The sequence below is a fragment of the Halichoeres trimaculatus genome, unplaced genomic scaffold, assembly GCF_033239565.1.
Source record: "Halichoeres trimaculatus isolate MK-OKI-2021-1 unplaced genomic scaffold, fHalTri1.1 fHalTri1_scaffold_25, whole genome shotgun sequence".
Lineage (NCBI taxonomy): Eukaryota > Metazoa > Chordata > Actinopteri > Labriformes > Labridae > Halichoeres > Halichoeres trimaculatus.
This window is the reverse complement of record NW_027437203.1, coordinates 1,185,325-1,197,015: the sequence shown is the minus strand read 5'-3', so window position 1 is coordinate 1,197,015 and position 11,691 is coordinate 1,185,325. Positions and strand designations below refer to the sequence as shown.

Genomic DNA, 11,691 nt, shown 5'->3' with positions numbered 1-11,691 from the left:
GCCTAAAATGAGGATATTGAGAATGCTATTGTGGGGAAATGAAGGAACTAAATGACTTGTACTGAAGGCAGAAATGCTTTACAGGCATCCTACTCTGGCATAGTGAAAAGGAGAAACAAGCATGATATGTCCCCTTTAAGAACCAAAGAAACTCTGAAAAGCATTAAAATCTGCTGACGTCACGTCTGCTCGCCACTTCCGCAGCTCCCTTAGCTCCCTTAGCTCCCGCTGCTCCCGCCTCTCTTCCATGATTGGGCCAGTCAGAATTCAGCCAAGTGAAATTGTTGGTCAATGGAGCCTGGCAAGGTGGATCTGCAGGATTTCAGAAACTGAACAATGCAGGTCCATCTGCTCTGCAAGGTTATGGTACCGTTTGATTTTAAATGAATACCCAATGCGGTACACATCCCTATCGGTCTTGAATGTCAAATGTTTCCTTCTGTAAGCAGCTTCAAACAGACAAACAAATGTTACATCAGAGTTGCTTTTGGGGGGTAGTGTCTTTTTGAGGACAATAATTGGAGTAGGAAACCAGGAAGAGTTGTGAAAAATGACCCTTGTCAAAGGAGCTGGGTTTCAGTGATCCACCAAACCAGAGAGCCCCTAATCAGACAGGTCTAAAGAAGAGTACAAGCTTTGGATCAAGTTTTTATTTTTATTTTTTATTTTATTTATTTTTTTCTATTTTTCTTTTTTTGGATCATTTGAGGAAATTACATTTTCATGATGCTGGTGACACCTGTGGAGGGAAGAGCTGAACCTGATCTGGTAAGAGTGTATTTCCTGTTTTCCAATGAAAGATCTTATCCTACTGAACTTTCAACTGCCAACAAAGGCAGCATGCTGTTACAAACCATGTCACAGACACAGTGGCTGCTTGCAGGTATTGAAAACAGTATCATTTGTCTGTTTGTTTGTTTACCATTCTACAGTATTCGTATTGTTTTTCAGTCTCTTTCGCCGGCTAAGAAATCTTCTCTACTGCTTTAAATGAGTGAAATAATTTACAATGAGCATTTGGTGCTGGGTAACTCAGACCTATTGTAAAGAAGCTGTGTGAGAATAAGTGGTGCATGTGTGGTCCTGACCCTGATCCTGCCCCGTCAGCTCTTTGAATGTGGTTTCATACTGTTTCACCTGTTATAATGCTGTGAACTCATTCATTCACAGTTGTTCCTTTTTAAACTGTAGGGTGTAAGGAGTGTTTGTGTGCAGAGCCTTGCATCCTTTGACAGTAAGTGGAGCATGGTTGAAAATCAGATGAAGGACGACCTCTTTCATTTCTCCTGTGCTGAAAACAGACAGAGTGGACTCAGAGCTCAAGCTTTAAGGGTTTTATTTTCAGACGAAAGAGACTGGACTGATGGGAGACTCACCAAGAGCAGAATCAGACACCAGAGTACTGGGACAGCTTCTGCAGTCTATCTTTGTGATAAAACTGTCTTTTTCATGCATAGCCACAAGATGGCACTGTAGAGTAGTGTCTCTGTCGGGTTGCACAAGCTCAAATGCAGAGGTTGGTCTGGATATGATGTTTTTTTGCTCTGTGGGAGGATTGGACATCTCTTCTCTCTTCAATCAGTATTAGTCTGGTCACACCCATGGTGCATTCATGGCCTATCCCAAACAGCAGAACTCAACTTTGATGCACCTTTGGATGATAGGAAAACCCTGGAGAGTTCATGTTTATCTTCTCTGTCACCGTGTTCCACATATGGTAAGAGATGCGAGCAGGAAACCTCATCCTAATCTTCAGATATGAAAATGCGCATGCACCCACGCATGCACAGCAGGCTTCCTGTGGCTGCAGGAGCCTGAGTTGAAATGTCTCTGCATTGTTGGTGCTGTGCAGACATATGGTGGGGGTGTTTCTTTCCGCTGCCTGCAGTTTGATGCTTGATGATAATATTTTTAGGTTTGTTCAGCTCAACAAGAACGTGTCATGCTTTCACTAAAATGGTCACAAAAAAAGAGGTTCTCCTGAACAAGCATGAAAGGCCTGTGTGAGCGGGAGAGCCCCATGCAAAGCTCCCAAAATAGACACACACACACACACACACACACACACACACACACACACACACACACACACACACACACACACACACTGAGCGTGATAAGGCTATCAGCCTAAAGTTAGTATTCCTCAAATACAAGATGAGTCTGACATTTCCCAAGAGAGAGAGACACAGAGAGGCTATGTGTGCAGTCTGTGTGTGTGTGTGTTGTGTGTGTGTATATGCGTGTGTGTGTGTGTGTGTGTGTGTGTGTGTGTGTGTGTGTGTGTGTGTGTGCAGGCTGCAGTCAGGGGGGATGGTAGGGGAGCTGGTAGACTAGAGTGCATTTGGTATTCAGCCGTGCCCAGTATTTATCTGTCTGCTGGCTGTCTAGTCTGGTCTGGCCTGTTAGTGGTGTCACCCTGCATGCTCCCTGGGGGACTAAATTGACGCTCCAGACAGACTGCATGTGTGTGTGAAAGTGTGTGAGTGCTGTGTGGTGGTGACAGAAGTAGGCTGCAGTCCAACCATGTGTGTCTGAGGACGCGGTCACACTGGCCAACCATGCCTAGCCTAAGCACGCTTCAGCCCTAAAGCCCGTTTGGAATGGCCAGTGTGACCGCAACTGTGCCGTGCTCAAGTACGATTTGCTCCCATGCTTCGGCACACTTCGGAGAGGTGGGCTTCGGCACGGTTTACTTCATGCACGAGCACAAGCACGCGGACAGCACGTGCGATTCATAATATATGATCGCCGCGAGTGCAACTCTCGACAATCATTTTAAACAAAGCGGGGGTGTTAGAGGGTTGTGTCTGGCGAAAACGACTCACCATAAGTCCAAAACTAGTTGCAGCAGTGCTCTCTGTGTCTCATTGTGCTGATTCTAATGAGATCGCGCTTCATGTAAACAGATGCTTCACGATGACGTAGGCGGGCCTTGCACATGTGTGATACCCGCTAAAGTCTGGTTCATACAGAGGTAGTGTGATCGCTGGCTGTACTCTCCAGCTAGGGAACAGTGCTGTGGGGGAGCAATCGTGCTTAAGCACTGCACGGTTTGGATGGCCAGTGTGACTGCGTCCTGAGTGTCTTTGGAGAGAGCTCGTCTCAGGAAGTGTGTGCATGTCTGAAGTGTGCTTCCATGTATACATGTCTGCCTCTGTGTGTGTGTGTGTGTGTGTGTGAGATGACCTCACGTTGAGGCAGAGAAAGCTCCTCAGTATCTGAATCAATATTGCTGCTTTGGCTGACGAGACAGCAGCGCCTCAATTTGTTGCTTCAATAAAGTGATGACAGCTGCCAGCAGTTTGTAAATTACATCAGGGTCACTCGTCACTTTTTCTCTCCCCTACCCAGAGTGTCACTTAAGAATGTGGAATTCATTGAAAGCCATCAAGGAAAATATTTTTGCATGATTGGATATAAAACTTGGCTGGTGATGCGGCAATTAATGCATAACATCTGTTGGAGGTCTTTGCTTTTACTTACTTTTACTTTTGCATTTACTTATTTTCCCTCACAGAGGGCCATTTTACTGCCAGTGTACTGGTGTGCTCTGAACTGAAACTGTAAACCGCTCTAAGAGTACACTCAAGCAGGGGCTATGTCAGACCAGTCCTTCTCTCATGGACTGGAAAACGTGGTTTTCTGCGGGGGTAGTGATTCCTCTACCATACTTTAGGGCAGTGCCAGCTTCAAACTGCTTTGACAAGGGCCTACTCACAGCTTCTCAGCGACCTCCTCTGGACCCTAATTTGATGACCTCCTGCTATAAGGGGGCATTCAGAAGTTCTGTTAGATCCGAGCAGCCTGTTTTTTCAGAGCCTGCAGACAGTCCTGTGCTCCAGTGTGAGATGACATGTATGTGAGTTGGGTGCGCTGGGTGGGGTGGGGGGTTAACTGTTGCTTGAACTCAAAGGGGATGTGCTGGGTTGGAATGAGGGGGTCCTCCTCTGCTGCAAATGTGCCCCTGAACCACAAAATTGGTGCAGGGGGTCACCTCAAGGTTAGCCCCTTCAAAGGGCTGTCGACATTGGCTGCAGTCCGCCATAACAAGGGAGTGAAACTTGAAGCGCTTTCCCCACCCTCCCTAAATAACACACCAGACAGACCAGTCCCGGCCTCGCCTCTCCCTCCCTCCCCTCCCTCCTGATCTGCTCTCACACAGCCATTGTCAACCAAGACCCAGCCATCTGCTAGCTCTCTGAGTCAGGTCATCGCCCCCCTTCCCCACGTACACACACACACACACACACACACACACACACACACACACACACACACACACACACACACACACACACACACACACACACACACACACACACACACATCACCCTCAAACCCACCCATGAGCACCCACCCTCCTGTAACCCTGACACACATATAACCCCCGTCCCATCCCTGCTCTGCTGCTGCCTTCAGGTCCACCAGTGCAGCGCCATAGACTAGCTGTGCTTGTTAATGCTCATCAGGGGCTTCCTGTGAGGGAGCTTTAGTTTTAATCTTGATGAGCAAATATCTGCTTTAAAAACAGTTTAAAGAGCTGTGGACCACTAACACCTGGGAATCGATGCCCAAAGTGACACCTTCAGGCTTCACTGTAAAGAGCTGTCACGGTATACACTGCCCTGGTGATAAAGGGCCAAGCAGCACGGGAGCTGGAGATGCATCTACAACTAACACATGTACCAGTATATGACCCATGTGGCCCCTCACCAAGCCTGACTGAGAATACAGGGGCCCACTGTTCCACCAATCAGTGTAGTTTTAACAAACTGTTATGACTAAGCGATGTGTTTTCAGCACAGACAGCTGAAACAGCTGCTAACCCCTGTGTGGAGTGGATTCTGCAGAGCGTCCAGCTTGAGTTGAGAGATCTACCCTTTTTACTGGCTGTCTGAATCAGGACGGAGCAGTGTTTTCTCCGTTCACTCCTGAAGGCAGCATCCTTCTTCCCCTCAGCCAGGCCCTCCTCTGAAGCCTTCTGATTGGCTGAGGCAGCTGTCAGTCGGTGTATGGGCGGGGCCTGAGCCCGCTGTGTCTGCCCTGCTCTGGTGGAGGAAGGACAGCTGCTTTCAGCGGCCAAGGAAGGAAAGGAAAGACTACACAATGCGTTAGCTCCGGGCCATGGCTCGTCCCCAGCTCGCTCCCTGATTCCCAGTCCGTGTCTCTCCGACACCAAGATGGCGTAAGAAGAACCGGGCTGGAAAACTGCGAAACTGTCTGGAGTTACTCGAAGCGGCGAGCTCAGCTGCCGCTGCCTGGAAGTTTTCTGTTGTTTTCCCGTCGTGGGGCCCCGACGGTGGCGGCGGCTCTCTCCCCGGAGCGGTGTCCCGGACTGCCCAGCCCCATGCAAAACCTAACGGCCCCTGGCGGCCCCGGCAACTCCAATGTCACCTGCTCCTGCAACTGCACCGCTTCCCAGCCACAGGGAATGGAGATATGTGAGTAGCAGCGTTAGCTGCGTTTTTGCTCTGAGCCTAAAAAACCGGGGACAGGGGGGCTGTAGTAGAGCCGCAGAAGTGCAACAAATGAAACTGGACCCTCCTCTAAGATGGTGAACTAACTCTGCTCCCGACCCCTGGTCGGCGGGCTGCTTCTGTGAGGATCTCACAGTATGCCTTACATGTCAGTAGAAACTAAACGGTGGCCGTTAACTTACAGCTGGTTTTATCAGGTCTTCAGTCTTTCTGCCCTAGGGCTGTGTGTGTGGCTAACAGTATGGAACTCCCAGTGACAGGGCTCTCTGACTCAATGTTAGTGAGTCTGTTAGTGTGTGTTTTGGTGAACATATTGTTTCACTCAACAGTTGGCTCACTGTGGACACAGATAGCTTGCTGTGGAATAGCTCTACGGTTTGATGAGACGCTGTAAAGACATGAATTAACCTCTTTAAATCCTCCATTCACTGAAGGCTGACTCCTTTCAGATGAGTCCGACCAGAGTTGTTGGATCCTCAGTGTCAGAGGTGGAGGGTTAACCTCACAGGGCCTGCCTGCCTGCTGTGCATGTGCTGTGAGGGATCACCACACAGGGTTAAATAGTTTGCCTGTCAGCACAGACAGGAAACGCTGGAATGGTATGTTATGTCTGTCTGCATTCTGAGCAGCTCAGAGAGAAACTATCATTATCAGCTCTGCCCTAACGCTGCTGCTTGTGGATCCACTGCAGATGTTCCTCTTTATGACTGAAGCAGAGACGAACGCATGCAGGCATTCAAGCAGGCAGACAGACAGACAGGCAGTAATGCAGGGGAAGGCCAGACAGACAGTGTATGTATCCTTTCTGACAGATCTGCGCACAAACTACAAAAGACAAATAAACTGGAGACGGGCAAGCAGCAGACATGCAGACATGCGGGTAGATTCAGAAGCAGGCAGCCAGACAAGTACAGACAGAGACATAAACAGATATGTAGACACACATGTGAAGCTGCACCAGCCAACAACATACCGAGGGACAGACGTGCAGACACACAGACAAGCTACAGATGCATGGACAAAGTTACAATGATGTAAAATTTCCACTGGGGCCGAGGGCCAGGCCTGGGCAACGCGAGGTGAGCGCAGGATATTAGATTCAGATTTGGCAGCAGTGGGTGGTAGTGCTGACGCCACATTGTAACCAAGAAGTGTGTGTGTGTGTGTGTGTGTGTGTGTGTGTGTGTGTGTGTGTGTGTGTGTGTGTGTGTGTGTGCGCGCGCGCGCGCGAGCGAGCGCGAGCGAGCGTGTATGGATGTGTGTGTGTCTGGCAGACAGGCTGGTGTTTGAACATTCATTTCTGTGGCTAGCCGGGTAAAGCACACACTGTCAGGCATGAGAGGGTGCATCCACAGACACAATCCACAGACACAGTCCATGGACACAATCCTCAGGAACAATCTACAGACAGTCTGTAGACACAGTCCACAGACACAATCCACAAAAATTATTCACAAAAACAATCTGCAAACATAATCTACACTCACAATCCTTAGACACAAACTACAGAGACAATACTCAGACACAATTCACAGACACAGTTCAAAGAAAAAATCTTGAGACAAACTCAACAGACACAGTCCACTGATACACAATCAACAGTCCACCGCCCAGAGTCTGTCCAGAGACAGAATCCACAGACACAACCCACAGACTCAGCAGAGAGATGATCCAGAAGCAGTGCCTCAGACCTGTGAAGTGTGCTGCAGGAGTCAGCTGGCTCTGTCGTTTGCTGTCACTGTGATGAACAGATGAGTTTATGTATGCTGTTATTAAAGCATCAGGGGAATATTTCTAATGCCAATCCAAATGTCTCAATAGCTGGAGGAAGCTTCATTCGCAAGTGGTTTGAAATAGCTGTCCTACTGTAGTGGCCGTCTGGTTTGAAAAGAGCTCTTGTTTGTGGGCTGTGTTGTCATGCAGACTCGGCAGAGGCTGAATAATGTAGCTCATGCTTTGATGATTTCTCTGGCTGAAGAAAAGAGCTACAGTCTGCCTTTTTTTCCTTCTTTTTTTGAAAGCAGAGCGGGCGGTCTCACTGGTGTGTTTCCTCTTTATTCAGAAGAGGAGGAAAAGAATTAAAAGGAACTGGGAACATGGAGGGAGCAGAGCACAGACAGTGTGTCACGGCCGGGAGTGGAACCTCTGCCTACACTCAGGGAATCACAGGGAGGGTTTGAGTGAAGGAGACCATTAACGAGTGTAAGAGCTGTTCCTGAACTTGGGTTGGTTTAGTGCTGCAGCTGTCTCGTGTTGTAGGTGTGGTGTTATAAAGATGTTGTAATGTCTTGAGGTCCAGCGGCTTGGCCTCATGCAGATTCACTTCACTCATGCAGCATCTGACGTCTAACATCTCCAAAGTGATCAAAAAGTGTTTCCAGCCCACATGTGGGGTCATAGGAAGTCCAGTCTCTGTGTGATGGTCCAGACTCTGCAGGGTGAGAGCAAATGCAAACATGTTTGACTCTTATCGACTCTCACAACGATCAGCAGTCAGTCTGAAAGCAGCCAGCACACACTGGCCATGACCTAGCCAGGTATTTTCAAAAACGAGCACTCCCCCTCGTTCATTTTTAAAAATACTTCCGTCCACACACAGTGGGTAAATCCGCCGGTGACTGCGACTCGAGGCATGCCAAACCCATAATGGGCAGTATTTTCCAGACGTAAAACCTGTGTCAGACAACCAGAATGAGGCCCCGTCTTTCAGCTGTGATGTTTGAGAACCGAAAACTCAGTTTACGTACACGAAACCATGAGTTTTCCAAAATCTCCACTTTGGCCGGAGTTTTTAGAAAACATAGTTTTCGGTGACGTAAAACTGCAGTTTGGTGTGGATGACAGGCGTAAACACATAAAAATATAGGAGTTTTCCTAAATACTCGGTCACGTGTGGACATGTCCATTATGTCCTGACTGTGAGAGCTCATTTTTCTTCCCCCCAATGCAAACGCTCATCTCTGTTTCTATCAGGAGCTGACGTCCTGGTCCCAGTTCAGGGCTTTATCTCATGAAATGGACACCTTGAAAAGTCTTGGGTGATAGTGAAAGTACACAGACTGTTAGGGGGGGTTGACCTGGGCACTAGTTAGCTTCAGAAGTAGATTAGATAACTGAAGATTTTTGTAGAAACTTCCCATGTTAGCGTCAGAGAACATCTGAAGTCTGCTTGGATTTGTGCACCCCAGCTACAACTAGTTCAGTGTTGTCTTCGGTATCACACCAGTAGGGTAACTTTCACATTTGAAAAAATATGGCACTGATGCCTGGTACCTGGCAATCGGTACCAGTACTCAACGGTACCAATTTCAGTACTTTTTTGTATTGGTGTGGTAAAAAATGTCAATTTGTTTAACAATAATAATTAAAAAAATAAACATATTGATTCTTCAGTTTATAACCTTGCAATACTGCGTTCATGTCCAGCATAGAAAATCACCTACTCTTCCAGTCCCTCACAGTCACAAGGATGCATTTAGGTACCTAAACATGGTACCTTTTGACCCTACGAGGATCGGTACCTGGTACTTTTGACAGAATTTGGTCAGTACGTAATACATTACCTAATTTGGTACCCTACACACCAGTGGAAGCTGATGGTCCTTTTCATGAGCAAAAGTTTCAGGCTCCATCTTTTTTTAATGGAAGAATCCATTGTATCTCTTTTTTCCTGATCAGAGCACATCAGGCTGTGAGATGTCATTGATCATCAGCGTACCGGACAGTAGTGCATTACAGCAATATAACATTTTCCACCAACTGGAGCAGCCAGAGCTCACGGAGGGGGATTGCAGTTTTAAATTACTCTGAGCCTTTAAATAATACAGATGAGAAGTCCTTGAATTCTTTTAAGCATCTGGGTCCACCAAGCTTGGGCAAAAACATTAACTCATGTTGTCTTCTAAACACACTGAACATTGGGATCCTCTGCTGGATGAAAAAAGGACTCTGTATCCATACACAGCAAGCAGCTCCCACCCAGAGACGCAGTCCTTCCTGGTATTTAATTCTCTTGCTTCCACAGACGTAGTCTGGCTGTAAACATGCTCTGGCCTCTTGGGGAAGGCCTGGGTCCATGTGTCAAAGACTTGAATGGCTGTCTGTGTGTATGTAACAGTTAGCCTGCTGCAGGGGCCAGCCAGCCAGATGAATGCGAATGGCCTGCTCTGAAATCCCATGTATGAGTGCTGTAAGTGTGTAGGTGGCAGGAGGGTCATCTGTCAACTACCTCAGGCCACACACACACTCAGCTACTTGTTGACTCTAGCTCAGACACATACAGAAAGAAGTATACATTGGGGCACACACACACACACACACACACACACACACACACACACACACACACACACACACACACACACACACACACACACACACACACACACTTCAGTCCGTGCACACATGTCCACACAAACAGTGAGAGAGAGGCACACAGACAGACGCTCAGGCTCAGCCAATATTTACCCTGCAGTCTCCCGCCAGACAGCCAGTCCAATCTCTGTCTAAGCTCTTTGTTGTTTGTTTGGGTTTTTTTTTGCTCTGTTAGTGATGCAGTTGTTAATTTGAAATGAGTTTGGTTCTTATTCAGTTTGATTATCAATGATTCTGAGTAATGAACCTGGGAGAAAGTCCTGTCTATGAACAGGCTGAGGCACTGTGGGACCTTGGGGAGGTAGTGGCACAGACAGCCAAACAGCAGCATTTTGAGGGAAGACTTGATTTACCCCTACAGACACCATGTTTTGCATCTGCTACTTCTGTAATTAATTTCACTGGGAGTTTCTTCTTATGCACAGTGTTTCTCAGTCTGATGCAAGTCAGGGGCCCCAGACCTGCTTTTACACACACACATACACACACACACACACACACACACACACACACACACACACACACACACACACACACACACACACACACACACACACAGTAGAGAGAAGGAGTTTACTCTGAGAAAGTTTTGGACTTTTCATCACGGGGCTCATCCCTTCTGTTTGGACCCCAAACCCTTATTTCTCAGGATGAACTACATTCAGTTTGAGGAGCTTGTTTTCTTGTTTTTATTCTTTTGATGATAAAGGAAATGTCCCTGACATGTTGACAGACACCTTTGAATCCAGCTCAGGACAATGTGTTCAGCATTGTTGTGTTTGTTTGCCTGTAACCATCTTTTTTAGGGCTGCAACGATTAGTTGACATAATTGACTCGTCAACAACAACAAAAAAAAAAAATCAACGTGTATTTTAATAGCCGACTTGTCATATCATTGTTTTCATTGTTGTTGTCGTATGGGGAAATGAAATGCCAGGCGGTAAATGCTCTTCTGTAATTTCAGTTCACAGCATTTGGCTCCACGTTAAGGGATACACTTACGGGAAAAGATCACTAAGTTCATACATGAGGACTGTTGATAAGGACATATCTCTGCGTCCTGACGGCACTGATGGAGACTCTAAACCTCCAGCTTGGACAGCCTGACAGCTCCCGGTGTTTAGCGCCTGATAATGTGTTTTAGAGAGTCTTTTTCACTCTCCGTATAGACCATTTTTCAGGATCCGAGTCACAATCTAGTGTCAGAACTCCCCTAACTTTTTAAAAGTGAGGACATTTATTCGATGGAGAAATGAGACCAAACATGATGTCATGGAGAGCTGAGAGCAAGTCAGGCGGGATCATACAGAGAGCAAAGCAAGCCCCAATAAGCAAACATACATCAGAAAACAAGCCCAGAGTCTCTAATAAGGGGGTCTTGCCAACCAACACTGCTAACAACAACTTCATTTCCCTCTTACCTGCTCACATGACACAGGGGTGACCAATCAGAGGAGAGAACCTAACTCTGGGTAATTGCTGTAAAAAGTAGGAAAGCACATTCAACAGATGTGTGTTACAGATATGAGGTGCTGTTAGAAAAATATTTAAACCTCGTAATATACAAATGTTTACTTTTTAAAGTTATATGTAAGTCCCTGGGAATAATGTACGCATACTTCAAAGTGTCTGAATTCATTTTTTTATACCAAGTTCACTGTTAAGATTTCATATAGAACGGGAACTATGTGGTCTATGGGATTAACACTGCATAGATATGAAAAGGTGTGCACTCCTAAGCCACTGATATAAGATTAAGGCCAAATCAGGTTAAAACACAAAATTAAAGCTGCAAGCAGCGTTGAACAGGCACATCGCCCAGTGCTCGCAAATCGG

The 11,691-nt window shown here is 46.9% G+C and overlaps 1 protein-coding gene across 1 annotated transcript in view; it reads left to right on the top strand.

Annotated features, from left to right (window-relative positions):
* Positions 1-5,060: 5,060 nt before the first annotated feature.
* The window catches only part of LOC141786309 (protein TMEPAI-like), a 94,939-nt gene continuing 88,308 nt past the window's right edge, over positions 5,061-11,691 (top strand). The window contains exon 1 of the mRNA XM_074665042.1: positions 5,061-5,444. Coding sequence (XP_074521143.1) covers positions 5,351-5,444 — 94 coding nt within the window. The 5' untranslated portion in view covers positions 5,061-5,350. The remainder of the gene's footprint in view (positions 5,445-11,691) is intronic.